The sequence below is a fragment of the Anolis carolinensis genome, unplaced genomic scaffold (genome assembly GCF_035594765.1).
Source record: "Anolis carolinensis isolate JA03-04 unplaced genomic scaffold, rAnoCar3.1.pri scaffold_12, whole genome shotgun sequence".
Lineage (NCBI taxonomy): Eukaryota > Metazoa > Chordata > Lepidosauria > Squamata > Dactyloidae > Anolis > Anolis carolinensis.
The window spans coordinates 10,773,766-10,796,886 of NW_026943823.1; the positions used below are offsets into that span (position 1 = coordinate 10,773,766).

General features: G+C 39.1%; 2 protein-coding genes and 1 long non-coding RNA gene across 11 annotated transcripts in view; 2 read left to right on the plus strand and 1 right to left on the minus strand.

Moving 5' to 3' along the window:
- The window catches only part of znf185 (zinc finger protein 185 with LIM domain), a 61,582-nt gene extending 59,436 nt beyond the window's left edge, over positions 1 to 2,146 (plus strand). For all 8 annotated transcript variants that reach the window (XM_008114657.3, XM_016995047.2, XM_008114655.3 and 5 more), the window contains 2 exons: positions 198 to 296; positions 1,182 to 2,146. In XM_008114657.3, coding sequence (XP_008112864.2) covers positions 198 to 296 — 99 coding nt within the window. In that variant the 3' untranslated portion in view covers positions 1,182 to 2,146. The remainder of the gene's footprint in view (positions 1 to 197; positions 297 to 1,181) is intronic.
- Positions 1,815 to 5,214, minus strand: LOC103279454 (uncharacterized). The gene is made up of 2 exons (XR_506802.3): positions 4,487 to 5,214; positions 1,815 to 2,193 (listed from the first exon to the last, which is right to left on the minus strand). It is a non-coding gene; the product is annotated as an uncharacterized LOC103279454 (long non-coding RNA).
- Positions 5,215 to 7,365: 2,151 nt separating this feature from the next.
- On the plus strand, positions 7,366 to 23,069 carry LOC100567666 (SLAIN motif-containing protein-like). Of its 2 annotated transcripts, XM_008114661.3 has the most exons (10): positions 7,366 to 7,652; positions 9,182 to 9,300; positions 12,134 to 12,863; positions 14,358 to 14,491; positions 18,448 to 18,597; positions 19,959 to 20,099; positions 20,638 to 20,946; positions 21,027 to 21,161; positions 21,435 to 21,753; positions 22,068 to 23,069. In XM_008114661.3, the coding sequence occupies exons 1-10, from the start codon at positions 7,366 to 7,368 to the stop codon at positions 22,123 to 22,125; spliced, it is 2,382 nt and encodes a 793-aa protein (XP_008112868.2). In that variant the 3' UTR covers positions 22,126 to 23,069. The 2 variants fall into 2 exon arrangements, with proteins under 2 accessions (XP_008112868.2, XP_008112869.2); XM_008114662.3 differs by lacking the exon at positions 18,448 to 18,597.
- The last annotated feature ends 52 nt before the right edge of the window (positions 23,070 to 23,121 follow it).

The window sequence follows — 23,121 nt, forward strand, 5'->3', positions numbered from 1 at the left end:
ATCGTGGAATATGGGGGAAAGGGATGTTAGAATTTAATTCCAATATGGATAGAATGGGATAGTAAGGAAACCCCTTCTCTCCAGAAATGAGTGCGTTAATATTTCCCTTTTGCTTATTACAACCCAACCAATGTGTGTGTGTTAGGGGCATTTCTGGCACATCACAACGGTAGCGTTGTCACTTTTTATTTCCACAGTGTGGGATTTGCCACAAGCCAATGGGAGACCTCCTGGATAAAATCTTCATCCACCGAGACATTGTCCACTGTGACAAATGCTATGAGAAGCTCTTCTAGGTGAGTGGAAGTTTGTTGGTTTGCTTCTGAATAAAAAGGAGAGGGAAGAATAGAGGGAAGAGTCCAGGAAGGAGAGGTCCGCTTGTAGAGTCTAAAGCAGCCTTTTTCAATGGAGTTTTGGGAATAGTTGGTGCTTTCTTCCAAAAGCCCCTAGTGGTGCAGCGTGTTAAAGCGCTGAGCTGTTGAACTTGTGGACCGAAAGGTCAGTGGTTCGAATCCAGGGAGTGGAGTGAGTGCCCGCTGTTAGCCCCAGCTTCTGCCAACCTAGCAGTTCAAAGACATGCGAATGTGAGTAGATCAATAGGTACTACTCTGGCAGGAAGGCAATGGCACTCCATGCAGTCATGGCGGCCACATGACTTTGGGGGTGTCTATGGATAATGTCGGCTCTTCGGCTTCGAAATGGAAATGAGCACCAACCCCCAGAGTTGGACATAACTGGACTTAGTATCGGGGGAACACCTTTACCTTTACCTATGAGTAAAACAAACTTGTTGCTTTAAAAGAAGTCTACTTGAATCTTTGTCTGCTGAAAGCGTAGAATAGAAACAAAATATCTACATGCCCAGTGATCATCCATTACCCAATAAACTAAAGGAACATTTCCATAACTCTGCTACCCAAAAGGTTATGATCCTAACAGGTCATAATCCATTCATCCCATTAAATTCAATTGAGACCTAGACTTCTAAGAGTTTTGAACTTGCAGATTTTGATGTCTTCTCCAGACAAATCCTGACACTCAAGTTCTCCACATCCTAAATATGAAGATTTTTAGAAATGTTGGTCGTTTTTTTCTCAGTAATTAATTCTGATCCATTCCTAGACCAGTGGCTGTCCATTCTTGCTCAGCTCAATTGTTGATTCTCTGTTTTTTTCTCCTAGGATATCCTGATTTGGAAGAACTGGAAGAGGTTTTGTTTGCAATCCTGTCGCCACTGATGATGCCAGAGCAAACACCCTGCCTCCACCCATGTTATTTCACTCTTGCAATGTTTTCCCAGGGAAAGTGACTTGCAGCAACCCATGGAGCAACTGCAACATTTTTTTTAATGATCTTCCCCCTTTAGTTTATCAGTTTACTTATTGCAAGGTGAAGTCATTAAGATGATGTAGATTGCCATATAATCAAATTTTCTGAATCCAGATTATCTGCTTTGAACTGGATTCTGTGTCAGTGTAGGTTCATCCTTACGAGTGCATCTACACTGTAGAATTAATACAGTTTGACACCACTTTAATCTCCATAATTCGATGCTATGTAATCATCAAGAGAGCAGCAGTCTTTGGAAAAGAAGGCTTGAAGACCTTGTAAAACTACAACTCTCAGGATCCCATCGCATTGAGCCATGGCAGATAAAGTGGTATCAAAGTGCATTAATTCTTCAGATTCTGGGTTCTCTGTTGTTTCGACTCAGGTCGCAGTGACCCATCTCTTGTAAAGCAGATAAGATCCTCATCATTTTTTTAAAAAATTGCAAATTATATTTTGAAGACAAAAAAGCTTTAGTTCTCTGCTTAAAGACAATGGGGGTATTTTAGTTTGGAGCGACAATACACTTATATAAAATAGCTGGCCTACCTACCGAAGTTGGCCTTTAGTTAATCATTCCTCAATGTTGACTTTCAAGGCTGACTTCCCTTTAACAGACCTGGAAGTCAGTATTTACCTTTAGAGCGCTCGTTTTTGCCAAGTGAAATTTCAGAAGCCAACTGCACTCGCTGCTTGATTCTGCCGTTGCAAACTGCTTTCGGGAAGAAGCTTTCGTTCTCTTTTAGTTTTTGTTCTGCTGATCTGAAATGCTTCATCTCGCGCTCAGTTCTAATAAAAGTCATGTGCAGGAAGCTCACTTGTCTTGTCGAGTCAATGTCTCTCCGCAAGAGATTTCATGGTGTTCTAGAGCCAAAAAATAAAAGACTACAGATGTCATCATGCAAACAATAGTGTCCATAGAATTGTGGATGCAAGAGACGTTTCTGCTGCTGCAACAACGCTGCTCTGTCCGTTTCAGGGCACATCTGCAATGCAGAATTAATGCAGTTTGATGCCACTTTAACTGCCATGGCTCTATCTATGCTATGGAATCATGGGACTTGTAGTTTGGTGAGGCTCTGGTACTATTTAGCAAAGAAAGCTAAAGATTTACCAGGTCGAACTACAGCTCCAATGATCCCTTAGCATTTAGGCATGGCAGTTAAAGTGATGTCAAACTGCATTAATTCTAGAGTGCAGAATGCACCCAGTTGAATAATATGGTCTAATAAAAGGGGGTTCACTCTATGCTCCTTTCATAGATTTTAAAGCTGCTTTTGAGTTTATCCCAAGTGTCACAGATATAGACAGACGCCCTTTAATTCTCATCTGCACTCTGTATGAAAACACACAGCTATAAATTAGATGTGATTATCAGGGACATAGGGCTGCGGTAGTGCAATGGGTTAAACCGATGAGCTGCAGAACTTGCTTACTGGAATGTTGGTGGCTCGAATCCGCGGGATGGGGTGAGCCCCCGATGTTAGCCCCAGCTTCTGCCAACCTTGCAGTTTGAAAACATGCCGCTCCGGCGGGAAGGTAACAGCGCTCCATGCAAATTACAAGAGAGATATCCTCCCCGGGAATTTGCTAGGCCTCCAGCAAATTCTATAGGTCCTATAGTAATGTCTGGGATAATCATCCCATTGAATCTGGCTGGAGGACTTAGAAAATTCCAAGAGATGACATATTTTGTTGGATGAAAGTAAGTGAAACCATGTGTGTGCACAAATGGTCCACACTCTTGTGATATTCCAAATAGACTACTGCAATGTGCTCTATGTGGGATTGCCTTTGAAGACTGTTTGGAAGTTCCAAGTAGTTCAACCGGTGACAGCCAGATTTCTCACTGGAGCAGCATACAGGGAGCATACAACTCCCCTGTTACACCAACTTCACTGGCTGTCTACCAAGCACAGTTCAAAGTCCTGGCTTTAGCCAATAAAGCCCTAAATGGTTCCGGCCCAGCTTACTTGTCTGAACGTATCTCCCCCTATGAACTATCTTGGAGGTTAAGATCATCTGGGGAGGCCCTGCTTTCGGTCCCACCTCCTTTCCAAGTGCGGTTGGCAGGGACGAGAGACAAGGCCTTCTCAGCAGTGGCTCCTCAGCTCTGTAACTCTCTCCTCAGTGAGACTACATCAGCATCCAACCCTCCTGGACAACGCCGGCTCTTCAGCTTAGAATTGGAGATGAACACCATCCCCTAGAGTTGGATGTGACTAGACTTAATGTCAAGGGGAAACCTTTACCTACCAGGGACATCTTACAGAGCAAATACGGACGGACCTCTAATGGAGTAAAACAAGTGTGCATATTCGCACCTATTTCATTTAGTTTTGACATTAAATCACTAATAGGAAATATGGAAAAATGGGGTGCGCATCCACCTAATCTTGCAAACATGCCACTCCCTATTCTCTTATATGCGGATGATGCAGTGCTACTTTCAATCTCTTGTGTGGGGTTTAGATGCCTACAAAGAACCCTAGAATCATATTGTAAAACTGAACAAGTAACAGTTAATTACTCCAAATCTAAAGTCATGGTGTTTACGAAGAAAAAAGTGAGACACAAATGGTAGATTGGTAATAAGTCCATTGATCAAGTTATTTTTTTTAAATATCTGAGCATTATTTTTTTAGGCAAGAGACACATGGAATACTCATGGGGGTGCTTGGAATGTGATCTTCCTGCTTCGTGGCGGGGGGTTGGACTGGATGCCCCATGACGTCTCTTCCAACTCTATGATTCTAACATCACTGCAGAGGAATCCTAAAGCAATTACAAGGTTCTTATATGGGAAAGGAGGGCAACGTATTCCCGTTGCTTCCCAGGTATTGGTAGCAAAAGTTATCCCTCAGCGTCTGTTTGGGGCACAGGTATGCACTTATAAAAATGTTAACACTTTTTAAACCCTCCAAACTAAATTCCTGCACACACTGCTGGGGGTCCCTATCTGTGTCTGAAATGCCGCAATCCATCTGGAGATGGGTCAAATTTCAAACTGAGATCCAGGTATGGATCCTTAAGATCCCTTACTGGTTAAAATTGATTTTATTTTTGCCCAGTGGGGGCTGATTCCTCTCACCTTAACAGATAGGTTTCAGAAAATATAGAAACTTATGTTGCAGAAGCTGAGAAGCTTGGAACTTACAATTCAAACTTTAATAACACTTGGATATGACAATGCCAAATCCGCCATTAAGCACCGCATCTTGGATGTGGAGTTGCAAGAGCATCTGTGAGAAACGGGAAGATAGATACCCAGAAATTTACAATACAATTCATTCATGCACCCTCCAGCCTTCCAAGTAAAAAGGTTTTTTTTCTCAGCCTCCTCTTGAGATGCCGTGACTGAACCTGGTATTATTATTATTATTTTTTTTGCAAGCAAAGCAAGTGATCTATCAATAAGTTGCAGGTTCCTATCTTGGAAAACAGGCATGTCAATATACATTCAAATGCGGCTCCCATAGTGCAGATTCAGAGATAGGGAAGTCAGGCACAGGTAGTTAATCATTCATAAGCTAAGGCATGAATTATATTTACATTAGAAATTGAAAGCCTAAACTGCTACATAGGTAACTTTTGAACGCTAAAATCCAATACAAGGCAATGCATCTTGAAAAGTACTGATGGCGAATCTGCTACTTTCAGTCCCCTTCCACACAGCTGAATAAAATCCCACGTTTTCTGCTTTGAACTGGAATATATGGCAGTTCAAAGCAAATCTTGTGGGATTTTCTGCCTCAATATGCTGGGTTATATGGCTGTGTAGAAGGGCTCTCAAACAAACAAAAATGTGGTCATTCAAACTGTTTATTTATGCCGGACTTCCCTGACCTAGTTGTGCCATTACACATATCCTTAGTTTGGAATATCCCCCCCCCACCCCCCCCACCCCAAAAAAAATCCTTTTCTGAACTTCTCTTTTTTCTTGGGTATCCCTCACTGATTATTATTATTATTATTATTATTATTATTATTATTATTATTATTATTATCCTTTAATATTTACTCATCATTTGCATGCCACTATTTATTTATATCCCACTTTATCTTTCCCTAGGGAGACAAAAAGTGGCTCACAATCAAAAACGTTGCAATTTAAAGTATACAAATATGCAATAATAAAACAATATTATCATTATATATTATTATATATTATCAGTAGTATTTATATTTAATATATTAGTATTATTATATTAAGGTAAAGGTTTCCCCTTGACATTAAGTCTAGTCGTGTCCAATTCTGGGGGTTGGTGCTCATCTGCATTTCAAAGCTAAAGAGCCAGCGTTGTCCATAGACACCTCCAAGGTTATGTGGCCAGTATGACTGCATGGAGCACCATTACCTTCCCGCCAGAGCAGTACCTATTGATTTACTCACATTTGTATGTTTTCAAACTGCTAGGTTGGCAGAAGCTAGGGGTAACAGCAGAAGATCACCCCACTCCTTGGATTTGAACCGTTGACCTTTTGGTCGGCAAGCTCAGCGGTTTAATCTGCTGCGCCATCAGGGGCTCCCGGTATATTATATATAATGGAATATATACAACACAATATAAAATCTTTTATTGTATTATAATAATAATATAATATAATAATATTGTGATATATATTATCTTACAATATTATTATTCGTATTAGATTGTATTACTTTATATTATTATTATATGTATATATATTATATTATTAGCATAGCACAATATTAATATTACAGTAGAGTCTCACTTATCCAACACTCGCTTATCCAATGTTCTAGATTATCCAACACATTTTTGTAGTCAATGTTTTCAATATGTCATGATATTTTGGTACTAAATTTGTAAATACAGTAATTACTACATAGCATTACTGCGTATTGAACTACTTTTTCTGTCAAATTTGTTGTATAACATGATGTTTTGGTGCTTAATTTGTAAAATCATAACCTAATTTGATGTTTAATAGACTTTTCCTTAATCCCTCCTTATTATCCAACATATTCACTTATCCAACATTCTGCCAGCCCGCTTATGTTGGATAAGTGAGACTCTACTGTATATATTACTATATTGTACTATACCACTATATTATTAGCAATTACATGTGATATATAATATATGATTAATATTATAATGTCGCATTATTATTATGTTCATATAATTTGTAAGCCACTCTGAGTCCCCTTTGGGGTGAGAAGGGTGGGACTTAAATGTAGTAAACAAATAAAATAAATAAATATATTAGTATTATATTGTATTACATGATAATATTATTGTCAATATTATAGGTATATACAATATATTATTTTATTATACATCATTGTATATTATGTTAGTATTATTAGTATTATTACTAATATATTAATATATATTATTATATTATTTTATATATTATTACATTGTATATATATTTTCCCCGGGAAACATACCCACTCTGTGAACTGGGGTATAAAAAGGTAAAGGTTTCCCCTGACGTTAAGTCCAGTCGTGTCTGACTCTGGGGGTTAGTGCTCATCTCCATTTCTAAGCCGAAGAGCCGGCGTTGTCCACAGACACCTCCAAGGTCATGTGGCCGGCATGACTGCATGGAGCGCCGGAGTGGTACCTATTGATCTACTCACATTTGCGTGTTTTCGAACTGCCAGGTTGGCAAGAGCTGGGGCTAACAGCGGGCGCTCATTCCGCTCTGGGATTTGAACCTGGGACCTTTTGGTCTGCAAGTTCAGCAGCTCAGCGCTTTAACACACTTCGCCACCAGGGTATATAACTGGGGTATAATTGTCCAAAAAAAGCATTTCCTCCTATCATTTGGATGGATATCATTTAAATCATATGCTGCTGGGTGAAGTTGGAAGCACAGAAGAGCCACTGCGCAGGCGCACTAAAGAACACCCATAAGGCGCGCTCTTCGGGACGCTTAGGAGAAAGAACCTTAAAGGGGGCGTGTTCTGGTTTTCGAAGAGGCGTGGCTTGCTCTTCGAGAACGAACACAACCGTATGAAGGGGCGGAGCTCGTCTCAGGTCCTTCCTTCCTTCCCCCCCCCGTATGCAAATAGAGCCAATGAGGCAGCCAATCAGGGATTGGGAGCTCGCTCGCTTGCAGAGGCGCGCGCATGGGCTCAGCCATACAAAAAGATTGTATGCTGCGGCTGCAGAACAAACGGCTGAGGAGCGGGAGCGCGCGGGGCAGGTACTGAGGGGAGAGAGAGAGGCGGGCGCGCGCGCGCACGCAGGATGTGGAGGAAAGACGGCACCCAACGGTTACCCTTTTCTCATCCTCTTCAGAGCTTGGCGCCTCAAGGAAAGGCCTCACCTTCCTTCAGGATGGAGCAGGTGAGAGGCCCACAGGCAGACCTCCACCCTTCTAGGGCTTATTTCCCTTCATTTCCCATGTGTTTGTGTGTGTGTGTGTGTGTGTGTGTGTGTGTGTGGTGGGGGGTCCCTGTTCAGTAGATATCTATATCTATATCTATATATATATATATAAACTCTATTATTTATCCCATGTGTTTGTGTGAGGGGCCTCCCTGCTTAGGAGATACATATATATAATATTATATATTTGTTATAGTATTGTTTTTATGTATTTTATAATATTTGAATATTATTATTATTATAGTATTATGGTAGTAATATTTATATTTTCCTCATCCTGCTTTCTTCATCCATTTTTAAATATATATATATATTTCTATCTATATGTATGATATATATTATACTATTATATTTTAATTTATTGTATTATTTGTATCTATTTTTAGTATTTTTATATTATAGTACTATTTATAGTAATATTTCTATTTTCCTCATCGTGCTTTCTTCATCCATTTAAAATATTATTTCTATTTATTATATATTATTATAGTATTATTCTTATCTGTTTTCCTCATCCTGCTTTCTGTATTAATTCTATCTATATCATAGTATTTATATTATTTTAGTATTACTCCTATCTGGTTTCCTCATCCTGCTTTCTTCATCCATTTTTAAACAGTAAATATTATTCTATTTTATAATATAGTATTTGAGGTAAACAGATAGTATTTGAGGTAAACAGATAGGAATGATACTATAAGTAATACTATCATAATAATATAAATAATATAAAATAGATAGAAATAATACTAAGTAATACTATAATATCTATTTTCCTCATCCTGCTTTCCTTATCAATTTCTTAAAATAAATGTATTTCTATTTTATAGTACATTATTATTATTATTATTAATATTATTATTATTATTATTATTATAGTATTACCTATAGTATTATTCCTATCTGTTTACCTCATCCTGCTTTTTTAAAAGGTAATATTTCTATTATCCCTTTCCCTTGTATTTTTCCTCCCTGCATTGTTTATGGTTTTTTGCAATGTTGAGTCTTTTTTAGGAAATGTAAAACTGGCCGGAGGCTGCTTGCAGAGACAAGATTTTAGTCTTTTCTTACAAAATATTGGGATTGTGTGGTGTGTCAAACACTTTCCCTCCTGCCTTGATTGCACCTGACATTTATTTAAGGGATGCTTCCTTCTCCTCACTCTTAAAAATGGCACACTGTTCTTCTATTTCTTCTCTTAGGGCCCATCCACACAACCATATAACCCAGAATATCAAGACAGACAATCCACAATATTTGCTTTGAACTGGATTATCTGAGCCTGCACTGCCATATAATCCAGTTCAGTGTGGATTTTATACAGTTGTGTGGAAGGGGCCTTAGAGGAGTCCCCATCCTTGTTGTAAAGACAATGCCTCTCTTTCCCAATGAAAAAGGCCTTCACTGATCCTTGACTGCTTTGGCTTTCTGCTCCAGATCTCTCTTCTTTTTTTAATTAGATATTTGTTCTTTCTTTTCTTTGGAAGGTTTCTGTATGTTGGACCGTTCTCCTCCTCCAGGCTTCTTTATGCAGCTTTGTTGGCCTTTGAGAACTTCCATTCAGACCATAGAGGCTGTGACAGACTCTCCCTTGACAGATGGGCTGGTAAGAACTTGCTTATTCTTTCTTTTAAAAAACCTTTATTGAAGAAAAAACAAATAAAGTCTACAAATAAACGGAACACCGCTGCAAAGCGTTAATACAATGTGTAGGATATACTGAGGACTCAAGAAAGTTAATGTCAAAATAAGAGTGGACCAAGCAAATAAAAGTGAACTTGCCTGTTCTGGAGAAGAGAGAGGGATAGGGAGATAGATTCTGCTCTTTGGTAGAAGAAATTGATGAAGCGGAAATGAATACTCGTTTCTGCTTGGTTGACGCTGTCTGGTTAAAGCAGAACTGGAGGTGATGACTGAAGAAAAGTAAACCTACCTCAATTGATCTCTTTTTTCCCAGCACTGATAGGTAGTTGATAAAAATGGAGATCCTGTTTTTGGATTTGTTGTTGTTTCTTTAATATATGACGGAACTCACTTGGTTTTATCTTGAGACCAAAACCATAGAAGAGATCTAAATGCCCTAGAGAAAGCTCAGGATGTTTTTGTGCTTCGGAAAGTTCACTGATGCATTTTGAGCGCTAGAGATCTTCCTTTCAAGGGAAGAGAGCAGTTTTTGTTTTCTTGGCAGAGATGAAGAAAAAGAGATCTTGCCGTATGCTGTAGAGTTTCTGATACCTTGCGTTTGCTGTGAATAGTTCCATATTTCATAGTCAGATGGTGACTGCTGTTGTATGGTCATCAAATGTTGGTAAAATCTCTTGTTCTGAATACACTATGTAGCAAAATTTGAAACATTTCCTGTTCCTTGTTTGAAAGTGTTATTTCTTGTTTAATTGTGCGGTACTTACTTTGAAAGTTGTTGTTATACTCCAGAAACTTTGTTTTTGTGGCTGCTACAAATTATGTTGAATTGGTGAAGACTTGATGAGATGTTCATTGAAAAACTATAGCAAAATGTGGTGTAGGATGTCCTACCAAAATAAAGTTTTTGCAGTTTAATAAAACTTTTACATGTTTTTTATGATAGAACCAATTAGGAAATGAAATGTGTTTCATAATGTAATCAGTGACTGGATAGTAGGTTTGTATGCCTGTTCTAAATACTGATTTTTCTTAAGTATATATGTTTAATATAATAAGCGTACTGTTTTCTCTGGTTCTCCTTTCTAATGAAAATTGATATCAATAGTCACATACAATGTTCTTTGTATTAGAGCCGTGGTTCCCAGACTTTGGTCTTCCAGATGTTTTTAACTTCATATCCCAGAATTCCTGACTGTTGGCCAAGCTGGTTGTGGTTCCTGGGAACTGAAGTCGCCAAACTTGGAGGACTGAAGTTTGGAAACCATTGCGTTAGAATTCAATTCTGAAAGGATGGCCTTTCATTTAAAATGTGACCTTCCCTTCTCCACATGACATTCATGGAATGAAATTATGCTACTAGTTTTTAAACAGAACGTTTAGAAACTAAGCTATTTAATGAACAGAGAAACATAGAAAATACATTTATGCTAAATTAATCATAGCCTTACTAGTCTAAAGATAATTTAATATACTAATAATGGGAAAGGGTTACTTGAGTTACTCTCAAGTGTTTCCTCATGTATTCTTTTTGGATCACAGCATATGTAATTAGAGATGATGATAATGAGAGACCGAATGTGTGTTGCATGGCACCATTCTTAATGTGGGTCTGTCTTGTATACTTATGTGCTTTGATTAAAGTTAATTGACAAAGGTGGTTCCATACACACCCTTCCTTGTGTCAACATGACGATTCAGCTTCCAAATAGGAACTGAGTTTTTAGACCAACAAAAATATTATGTGTATGTATGGCTGCTTTCCCCAAAATATAATGTATTGTGTAAACTGAAACCCAAGGATGATGTTCTATAGCTTGTGACAAGGCAAATTCTAAATATTTTCCATCTTCTCTACAGGAAGAAGTAGTAATGTCATTGATGGCCACTTTCATATATTTTCCTGTAACAAAATTGCTGGTCTTCTTTCACTGCCATATAACATGATGAAATTAAAGGCTATAGAAACAGATTCTCTTTTGATCTAGTGTGAATCTTTGGGAAGGTAGCAATTACTTTTTCCATATTTTTTTCATATGATTTCTGACGTCAACAAGTGATTTTCCTCTGTGTGCATAGACTACACTTGAGCAAATGGAAACAAACTCTCAGCTCAATAGAAGAAAATTATCTCCTGAAAATGGTGCTGATGCAGCTCTGGTATAGCATATACAACTGCTTCAGTATGTTGCCATTTCAGATGTTTCAGCAAAGACAGATTATTGGAGACATTGTAGACATTATTAAATGCTAGTATAGAGGTTGAATGTGAAAATTTTGAGCACCAGAAATGTGCTGCTGATTATTAAGAAGTTCTTCCAAGTTGTATTCAAAAGATCAATTCAATTTTAGTTGATTCTGAACCTTTAACATGACACAGACTTCAGCATATATTGCCTACAGCTCTTGCCCATTATACTGGAAATATTTAACAAATGAGAGTTGGTCTTATCATTTGCAAATTAGCCTCACAGAATTAAAGCTGCTTTCTTGGAGTCATTTCTGTGTGGGCAGCTTTACATGAACGCAAGAAGATTGCAAAGCATTTTGTATATACTAATTAGTAATGTTTTCATGCTTGATGAAGATTAGATACTTTTTAATAGCATTGCTCAGGTCTGAAACATATAGCTTGTGTCTGTAATTATTTCTGGTTAACTATACTATTGATTCAGATGGACTATCTTCAGATCCACAGACTTATTTCCTATTTCTTTGAATAATTACGTTTTTAGGAGAACAGGTGTATTTTTAAGTATGTTCATTTTTTAAAAACCATGCATTTTGTATTCATTTAGCAAGATTCCTCAGTGGTTCCATGAAAATGGTTGTTCCTGGGAGTGCTCCTGTAATTCAGCCAGACCATAGTCTTGGAAATGAACTGGGCCGGGGTTCAACAGAGAACTCTGTGATGGGTCCAGACGTAGATCCGGTGGCAGACCAGGTGGGCCCTGAGCTGGAAGAGGTCCGGAAACTACAAGAACTTGTAAGGAGGCTGGAGATCCAGAACCAGCAGTTGAGAACTAGAAGCCTTCGAAGTTTGCCAGAGGCAAATGTGCTGAGCCAAGCTAGCGCTGGAGTGGATAATTGCAATTCCAGACTCAATGGGATGGAAATTAATAATAGCATCAACACACTGATGGATAAGCAGGAACTACAGATAGTGGCAGACCTGCATTCGGCACTAAGTAAAATGAGGTCAGAAGCAGAAGAGAATGGCCAGTTCTTAAAAAATGACGTAGATGCGGCAGTGCAACACAGTTGTGCCAGTGGCCCCGGGATAGAACCTTCCAAGACAGAGTTTACCAGCAATGCGGAGATGCAGTTAAGTGACGCTAACACAAATGATTTTTCCAGTTGGGATTGTGACAGCACACTGCTAGTAGAGGACCTCACTGCCAAAAATGTTGAGCCAGTTTTTAGAATGGGTGAAGGAAGCACAGATGGAGATAACCTCTTGGACAAGACAACTCTGGATGAAGTGGAAGTATTAGAACTTGAAAGTGGCAGTGTTGAAGATGACAGCTGGTAAGTACTGTGGAATTCTGGATTAAATTCTAGATAATTAAAAAAGAATTAATGGTTAAAAGGGCACCAGATTATAGTGTTCATTTATGAAGCAATTATTTTACATTTGAATTGAAATCCTAATCTTTGTCCAAAGAGATTAAATCAGACTTTGTAACTGTTAGCAACTTTTCATAAATGTAAAGTCTAAGTTAAAGATACTTGAGCTATTATTATTCAGAGTTGCTCTGGAAGAAGAAAGATTTTTAAAAGGTGTGAGGAAAGCACTCATAAAACTATCCAACCAATGTACAGCTCCATTGGGCCTAAGATATTTTATTGTGAAGGAGTCAGAGATGATTATACTGACTTTGCCCTGAATCATTCAGAGGTAGACAGAAACTGAGCTCAGAAACATTAGAGAGGCTTTGGCAGGATATCCTGAGTGCAGAGTCAGGAATATTTTATGTGTAATTACCAGACCATTAATAATTGTTTCTTTAATGTATAGACTTATTACTACATGATTATTTGGGGCATAAATATTTTAAATATACACATTATAAAACATAGGTCTAAATTCCAATTAGAATGAATGGATTTACTGAGTCAGTGGGAACCTGGTTATTCAAGACTTACATCACCTCATATATATTAACTGAGGGAACGAAACTGGTAGCATAAGCTCTGCATCTACACTGTATAATTAATACAGTTTGACATCACTTTAATGGCCATGGCTCAATACTATGAAATCTTGGGATCTGTAGTTTGGTGAGGCACCAGCACTCTTTGGCAGAAAATACCTTATAATACCTTATAAAACTACAACTCCCATCACTTCATAACTTTAAGCCATGGCGGTTCAAGTGTCACCAAATTGTATTAATTCTATAGTGTAGAGGCACCCTATAACTACTTTTAATTAATTTATTCTAATTAGGACTACTATTTTGATTTAGATAAGTATGTGAATTGATCATAATCTATTTACAATATTAAAATTGAATTGGATTATTTGGGGCCAAGAAGGAACTGATTTTGTGAACATCTCTAGAACATCATTTGGTTTTTGTATGGAATATAGTTGCTGGGAAGAGATGCATGTTTATAATCTCTTGTGCAATGATTATTTTGAGTTCCAGCTCTTCAAAATTTTCTTCGTATTAAGTGAAACACATTTTCAACGTGTCTTATCTCTTCTAACCACAAGTTAACATGACACAAGTTACTGTTTGATTACTTATGTTGTGGTAGCACTGTCATGTGCTGCGTCTTGGCAGACCTTTCCAATTCATATAACACTGTGGGTGAGAAATATGGGATTGTAGTTCTTAACTGACTTAGTAGGCCCATCTGCTTCATCCATAGTGCAGTGAATGTTGCTCTTTCTACATTGAATCTGTATGCACATTTCATTCTTGCTGAACTCTTAATTGGCTCATAGGGTGTGCAAGCTGAAATGTATTTTATTTGCTGAACTGGCATCCTTAACTTTCCATTGTTCTGCTTAAGGCTCTATGTCTCTCCAAGAAAGCCATCAATGAATGAAACGGAATCTCCCCTGAAGTGGTGTAGGCAGGTGTTGGACAACCCCAATCCAGAAACAGAGGCCGCTTGCCGTACCCTCATCAGCAGACTTGACCAAGGTAAATGAGCTAACCATATGCATGGAAGGATATTAGCATTCCTCTTGGGTGGCCATTGAGAAAGAAGATCAGCATTACATCATTTAGCTTAGCATCTTTTCGCTTCATAAACATTCCATATTAATAAAGTCGAGTTGAACAGTTTAGTCTCTTCTAGTCTAAATACTGTGTTGAAATCATGGAACTGTATGTATTTAGTTTAATATTATAAACTTGCAACAGATTGTGTTTAGTCAGTCTTGATATCCTGATCTCTTCGTTTGCTCTTTAGCATTTTCTTTGCTGGGATTTAAGGCAGATTGCATTAGCACCAGAGGCTGAAGATAATCTTCCTAAGTTTGCTTAAGACAAGTTGGGTTACAAGATCTTTGGGATGAAGATGGCTATTTTCACAATGACACTAAGGAAACAGCTTTAGTAATCTGACTTAAAATGGGAATGCTTTCAAAATACACTCTTCAAATAACAAGGGAATCCTTTTTTTTCCTGGTATTGCACTGTTTCAACAGTTCTCCTAAAGAAAGGTAATTCATAATTCTCAGGTGATATTTGTTCACTGTTATTATTTTAGTGGCATTTTATAATTGAAATGACTGCAAATAAGTTCAGTGTTAGAGATAGAGCTGCAGACTGCTACATTATATAAATATTAACTTAGTTTGCCATCTAGAGAAATAAGAAAATAAAACTGAAAATAAACAACTTTATTAAATAGAAGGAAGGCTAGACTTAAACAATATGTAATATCTGTTCATATGCATAAAGAGAACAAGAACTCTCACTCATAATAACTACAGAAGCACAAGTTAGCCTTTTAAATTTTTCATGTCATCCTTCAGTTAAAAATCTTAGTGCCATATAGTAAAGCAGTGTTAACCTTGAATATTTTAAATGCTAGATTTTAAAGCAGCTAAAGCTTATATTCAATTCCATCCCAGTAAATAAAATACCCTTAAAATTAAAGCATAACTCAGTTCATTCCTCTACTCAGTGGCTTAGATCCAGGATTTGTCTTTGACAGAAGGTGGCTCTGTCAGATTTCTGGTGATCTAGCTCTCCATGTGAACCACATCCAACTAATCTGCAGGGTTCTCTGGCTCATTATTTTCAGGGGGACAATGGGAAAAGGTGCAGAGAATTTGACTACCAGCTCAAGACGGTTTGGAAACTACAGTTGGTACAAAGATCAGCGGCCAGGGTGATAACAGGAGCAGGTCAACACCCCTCTTTAAGCAGCTCCACTGGCTACCAATAAGTTTCCGGGCCCAATTCAAGGTGCAGGTTATTACCTATAAAGCCCTAAACGGTTCAGGACTTGCTTATCTCCGTGACCGCCCCCTCCCCTATGAACCCACGTGGGCCTTGAGATCTTCTGGGGAGGCCCTCCTCTCGCTCCCACCCCCGTCTCAGGGACGTTGGTGGGGACGAGAGAGAGTTGGTGGTGGCCCCTCGGCTCTGGAATTCCCTCCCCAGGGAGATCAGGCTGGCACCCTCACTATCCATCTTTTGAAAGGACCTTAAAACATGGTTATTTCGATGTGCATTCGAATAAAAAGTTCCAGTTAGTTATTAGTGGCCACAACTACTGCACTTTATCACACCCCTCTTATTGATTGAACTCTGTAATGAGATCCTTAATTCCCTCTTAATTCCTTAATTCAGTCTGCTGAATTTTATCCTATAGTTGTATATAATGTTCAGACTCTAATGTTCTAATGTTTTGATGTTGATGTTTTATGCTGGTTTGTATGTTTATACTATTTTACCTGTTTTACATTGGTTTAATTATGCTGTATTTTTTGTATGTTGAAACTGAGCTTGTCCCCATGTGAGCCGCCCCAAGTCCCCTCTGGGGAGATGGGAGCGGGATATAAAAATAAAGTTATTATTATTATTATTTGTACATCTTTAAAACTGGATCTGAGAATTGGCATCTGAAAGATTTGTAATTGCTTCTGGACTTAGTGGATTTTAGAAAAGCAAAGTTTTGTGTATAAAAAGAAATGTTTCATATATTTCTTGATCTGTATGCGAGTTCAGGGAGTTCACATGATGCAGAAAATGGAAGAAACTGAAAGTGGCAAGGAGAACAAACATATCTTTTGGAATTGCTATCATGCCATAGGAGCAATATGCTTGCCAGACTCCTTCTCTTAGATTGTACTTCTGTACTAATTTTTAAAAAAATCTGTATTCCACAATGCTGGCTTGCATTAGTATGTGTTGGCTGGGCTAATAGTATTTGTTTTTAAGTACTTCATTAATGATTTTTCATCTCTCCCTCTCTTGGTTTCCTGTTTTTCTATATTAAGACTTTGAACTGCCCTCTTCCCCACTTTCCCCCCAGCTTTTCTCTCTCATCGTGGCACAACATTGTGGTTTAGACTAAATAAAGCCAGCTGCAGAACACTGGCTAGGCTCTGGCGGTTAGTAGAGTGGAGAGAAATGCATGTCTCTCCAAAGCCTAGTTTTGTCACTTGGCATCATATCAAACTGCTCAGAGAGGCATACATGCAGTATAATTCCCTGCTGCTTGTGGCCAAATGTTAATCTCAGTGTTTTCAAAATGGTTTTAAATGTGTATTAGCTAAAAAATAACAATGTTCCAGCAGCTTAATCTTGGGTTAAGGCGAAAATGTGAGAAATGAAGGAACTGAAATATTTTATGTTTTCCATTTTATGGTTGAGTTGGTCTCTCTAGAAGACATTTATTTAGCTTTGAAAGAATCTAAATGACCATTATGCATGAGGGACAATCCTGAGTGGAGGGATTTCAAGGACAAGATGAATCAAAATAAAGCTTGATTGTTCATTAAACTCTCAGTGTTAAGTTGTACTTGATCTGAGATATGGCTGATGATGTGAACTTTTTGTTTTGATGTCTATGTGGCAAACTCCTTGAGTATTTTCTGTTTTCTGTGATTTGTAGCTTACATTCTAAAACTACATAAAGTATCTTAATGGAACACTGTGAGGAAGACAATAACCTATCTCCATTTCTTTTAGTCCTCGGTAGTCACTCCCTGCATTTGGCCCCAATGTCTGTAGAATAGATATCGTACATAGAATACTTTTTGTAGTATCTTATAATTTGGTCTTAAATGCTGTCACATAGAACTGGCACTATTCTGCTTGTGCCATACTGGGAAGTTGTTCTTGCTGGCTAGGATAGGTTGGCTGGCTGGTTCACTGAGGCAGCAGTGGTGGTTTCTCTTCAATTTATCCATGGGTCTTTAAATTTGTCCCCACATCCTGGCCTCAACTTATTCATGAAAGTGGCTTATACGTTAATATATATAATTAGTTCCTTCTCAGATTTGTTTCAGGAAATTTGGGAGTCATGTGAGTTTACAGTTTCAGAATGACTTTAGAGGCAGGACTTTATGGATTTCTTCTATGTGGAGAGATACCTGGATGGCTTTTTATCTCACTTGTCTGAGATTGTTTCAATATAACCTTTTAAGTTGCCTTGAAAGCACTAGCATTGTAAAAGGTGGGCACTGTAAAATCAGGCAGCACTAACCATCTTATGTTACGGGGAGTATGTAAGGGGGAGACAGTGGAGGGTCCCGCCCTGGAGTTAGAAAGAAGCTTTTCCTTTAAAACACCAGCTAGATCCAAGGATGCTGAATCAATGCAAGCACAGAGACAGATGTGGAGTAATTGGAAGGAGGGAGGGGGGAGTGAAAGGGGGAAGTTACTGGGGAAATTACAAGCAGCTATCGGAGTCTTGTTTGTTGCAACTAACTGCCGGAATGGATAACGCTAGACCCTTTCACAGAGTAATTGAGAATTGTCTTCATTTCTAACAAATGATTGATTTTTATCAAAATGCAGGGAGTGAGCATGTCTAATATATTACCTGTACAAGTACCAATTCACCATTTCTGTCTCCTTCCCTCTTTTTTGGTGTTTAAAAATATCATATTTGATGGCTTTCTTTTATTTTCCTCTAGCCAGTAGGTGGAAATCCCTGTATTGCAGCCCACTGGCCTCTCCAAGTGTCCATAACTTGAATGCAGACACAGGGTCCTGTGGCAGTGCACTAAACTCTCCTGGGCACTACAAATCAACTAACAAATCGCTACTAACCTGTGGCAGTTCAGGTATGGCATGGCAGTGGGGGTGCTTTTAAAAGAATGGGAGTTGCATGAGAGGGGTGGGGAGGCTGATTTTTTATTTTCAGTTGGCCATCTTTTCTTTCCCTTTACCTGGCACTTCTGAAAAGTTTTTGTTTTTGTCTGTTTGTTATAATTCAAATCACTCCCTATTATTTCTATGGAGAAAGTGTCACTCCTGGAGCATTGGACTAGGATAGTAAGGTGTTCCTCTGGTATTTTGCCCTCTTGCTTTGTGTCACTTAAAGACTTGTTGTTTTAACTTGCATGTGTGAAAGCTCCTCTGTGTTTCCTCAGGAGTTCATTGGCATGTTCAGTCACCGGTTGATAAAATTAATGTGTGACTTTTTTTGCTTGCAAAGTTTCTGAAAACACATTGACCGTCATATGATTTTTCTAGAATAGTGAGCAGTATATGCACTGGAGTCAAGGCTTCACCCAGATCACTTTCTTTATCCTTGTCATTGAGACAAATCCCCTTAACATATGTTTGAAATAATACCGTATTTGATGATGGTGTGCTGTTGGGTTTTAAGTTCAGAACTGATCTAGAGGGATCATAGTGAGATAGATATTAAGACAGCACAGAAAACTGTGAAACATGGAGCCTTTATGATTTGGTAAAACTGTTCTGTCTTAAACATAAGCTTTCATGCTTTTCTTTAGCCAAAGGAAAGGACAGTTTTCTAATGTTATGAGGCATATCGGGGATAAAAGAAATCATAGAAACATCTCACATTAAAAGGTCCCACTTAATTTACAACAACTAATAACTTTACATTTCCCCCTAATGTTCTATTCTGTGGTATGTTCATTCTGACTAGTCTCATTGAATCAGTGGGATTTGCATACATGTTGATATTTGACCATGGTTAGGATGGGTCTATTGTAGTTGGATTCAACAAGGTTCTCGCTTTATTTGTGTTTTTGTTGTTTTGTTTGGTGTATATGTATAGACAGTGAAGAATGAATGTAGCTGCTACGAATTTCATTGGGACTTGATGTAGCTGTGATGTCAGCCAGAAAGAACAATTCTTCCTCTTCACAAAGTATTTCATGTTAATGTGTCCTGAGGAGGAGTCTTTTCTAAGCAGTAACTCCAAACTTAATTACATATGCAAAGGGATTGTTTTCCCAGTAAAAATTCTCCCCTGTAATCTGACTGTTCTGTCACTTTGAAATTGTTGCTGGTTAATCCTCATGATGCACATACATGTTGTAAAAAGAAGCATCACTATATTTGCATCAGTTGATACAAACACAGTTTATCTTCTGTGATGCTGCTTGTATATGGATTTTTAAAATAGTCGGTAGCTCTTACTCTTGCTATTTTGTTCTATTTTCTAAAGGTTACTTGGGCATGCATTCAGCATTGAGTTCTCAGTCTTCCGTTGACAGTGAACTCAGTACCTCAGATGACTCCATCTCCATGGGCTACAAATTGCAAGACTTGACTGACGTGCAGGTTATGGCCCGCCTGCAGGAGGAGAGTATGTACAGGCGGTTTCACTTCTATTCCTTCTATATTGGGGATGCAAGGATTTATATAGTTGAATATATTTTCAGACGTTTACAATTACTTGCTAGTATTCTACATTGGTTACGTCTGTATAACTAAGAAACATCTTCTGGCCCGACTTACCTGGGCCACTTTTAGAGCCAGCAGCCATATTGAGTGAATGGGGCCAGTTTAGCTTCCTGTCAGAGCAGAGGACAAGGATGTTTCCACCCTACTCCTGCCAATGAACAAGACTGCAAGAGGGATTTAGCAATCATTAAGACAGCTTTGCTTACTAGTGAGGTGTGGGTGGAAATGCCATGCACGCTAACCATAAACTGAAAGGACCGTCATTGTGATTTAGTTAGCAAATTAATATTGTAATAAAGTGTACAAAGCATTTGTGCCGTTTCCTGCCATGTTGACTGAATGGTGGGCCATAGTCTAGGAAAATGTCACCTGAGAAGTGTTGGGCAAGAACTCTCAATAGCACGATTGCACAGTGATTGTGTCCTTTGGCAATCTTTTAGGCCTCCGTCAGGATTGTGCCTCCAGCTCAGCCTCTGTTTCCCGCCGCAGCTCCAGTGCTTCCTTGCATTCCTTGCGCAGGGGCACCTACAGCGACCAGGATTTTGATGCCTACAGTTTGGAAGACGAGGACGACGACTGCTCCTTTTCCTATCACAGCAACCACAGATACTCCCCGTCCCCACTCAGCTCCCCACGGTGCCAGTCCCCTTCCACAAACACAGACTATGGCAGAGGACCTCAGGTCCGTCCTCCGCGGAGAACATTGCAAAGTCCTATGCAAGATAGGCTGAAATATTCTGGGAACGAAGGTATTTTCAAAATGCCTGGCTTCAGCAGCTGAGTAAGTGAAGCAGTTGGATTCCTCACTAACCTTGCATTTCCTTCACAGAAGAGTTGCGGCACAGCATGCCTAACTTGGCCAGAACAGGTCTGCGATCTTTGGAATCCGTAAGGAATAGTCGCAGCTTGGAGTCAGATCTGCAAGTTCCCAGTAGACTTTCTAGAATCCAGCAGCCATCTGCCAGTAAGTTCTGTAAAATTAATATTTCAACTAGTGTCCTTCCCTTCAGTGCAGAAAAAATGCACGTCTTCATTGGTTACCTTTCAATGCTTTTGAGCTGTTGTTGGCTGTTTCTTATTGCCTTTCATTTGTATGATTTCCCTGTTATTGTATTCTACTGTAGTAACAGCTCACATGTAATTTTAAATGATATCTTTGTGTGCATTTGGTTTGAAAAGTATAAGTAAAATCCTACTATTTAGCTTACTGTTTTCTCTTCTCTTGTTCTGTTTAAAGACCTGGCCCCAAGCAAGCTGCGCTTTTCCTCTGGTGCCGGACAGCCTCCCTTGACAGTTCGGCAGCCAATGAAAGCAGCTTCTTGTGCCAACTCTCTCCTTGCACCAAGGCAGCCAGTGAGGGCCCCTGGCTATGCCAATTCTGCTGGGAGAGTCCGAAAGTTACCATCTTCCACGCTCGGTCCAGGTTCAACAGGTGGTGGTTCCATGGCCAGAAACAATAGTATGGTTGGAGGAACAAAAAACTCCCTGTCGAAAGGTAGACTATCAGTTGGGGGACCATCATCTCTGAAGAGCAAATTGACCCAGCCACCCAAGAGGTAAGAGCGAAAAGCTGGCATACAATTGTCAAAAAGATTTGAGTAGCAATGTGTACTTGATTACAGTGACTGTGTTAGCCTGTAGCATATCAATTCATTTCTAGCAATTGATATCACATATTCACTGGTCATATAGCCCAGGCATGGACAAACTTCAGCCCTCCAGGTGTTTTGGACTTCAACTCACACAATTCCTAACGGCCTAAGTACAAAACACCTGGAGGGCCAAAGTTTGCCCATGCCTGATATAGCCTTTTACACCTTTAGATAGTTGTATAACTATTTGTCTGATGTACTTACTTGTTTCCCAACAGAATTTCAAAGGCCAGTGTTGTTTCTGCTGATGACTCTTGGAAAGATGGGTGTTACTGAGCCAGTCTGAAGATGCTGCCGAACAGCAACCTATTGGTGGATTGATAGTTGGACAAGAGCCCAGCTGGCTGGGCAGATTTCCCAAACCCCTCTCCTGTATTATCACAATTTGACCAATAAGGCTAATTGTTTTCTGAACCAGAACCATCTCTTGCCGTAGCTTGTCTTGATGGATGTTCCTGATGCTCTTGCCATGGAGTCCTGGTGACAGCTTTTGTACTCGCCATTCAAATGGCTGTCTGCCTGATGTCCTCACCTGAACACATATGATGCCCACAAAAGGAGAAGAGCATGGGACAGAGCGTTCCTGTGGCACTGAAAAACTCAAGCTGGCTGTTTCATTTGCAAAGCAGTTCAGAGAAGTAGACAATTAGAAATGACTTGTCCCAATATCACCTGGAACACTTGCTTTTCTAGAAAACTCAAGAGAATTTGTATTTGTCTTGAAAAGGTGTTGCTTCACTTTTATTTCTGTAGAATGAAAGAGGTTTTATAACTTGAGATTTTTGTTTCAGATCATCTTAAGCAGCAGCACCAACCTCTCTTAAGACTGGTCCACAGCGCTGCAGTGAAGTTCTATTGTACCCATTTGCTTTGATCTTCTGGGGGAGGTGGGGGGCGGGGTGGGGGAGAGAGCGAGACACTGTTGGTATGGGCAGGGGTATCACTTGCGGAACTGAATATACAGTTACATTGTTTTCTCTTTCCAAACTTCTCCAATTAATTGTAGATGCCTAAATCTCCCTTTTGGCTTTTGTACCGGTCTTTTCTATTGTTCTTTTTCAATGAAGGAACTTCGTTTTTAAACAGAATCAGCTGATGCTGGAGCTTGCTAAACACAAGAGCACAGTCATCGCTGGGAATACAAACTGGCCTTGCCAGCCCTACTTCCTGTTAACCAATGTGACTTGATATTGTAGTTAATAAAAGTGAAAGGACTAGTACTACTTTGTCCGTAATGGGAAATTGAAGGGGCTGAATATATGGTGAAGTTCT

Coding starts and splice junctions, on each gene's coding strand:
- LOC100567666 (XM_008114661.3), top strand. CDS start 7,366: ATGCAAATAGAGCCAATGAGGCAGCCAATCAGGGATTGGGAGCTCGCT. Junction 7,653..9,181: donor CTTCCTTCAGGATGGAGCAG/GTGAGAGGCCCA, acceptor TTTCTTTGGAAG/GTTTCTGTATGTTGGACCGT. Junction 21,754..22,067: donor TTGACCCAGCCACCCAAGAG/GTAAGAGCGAAA, acceptor GTTTCCCAACAG/AATTTCAAAGGCCAGTGTTG.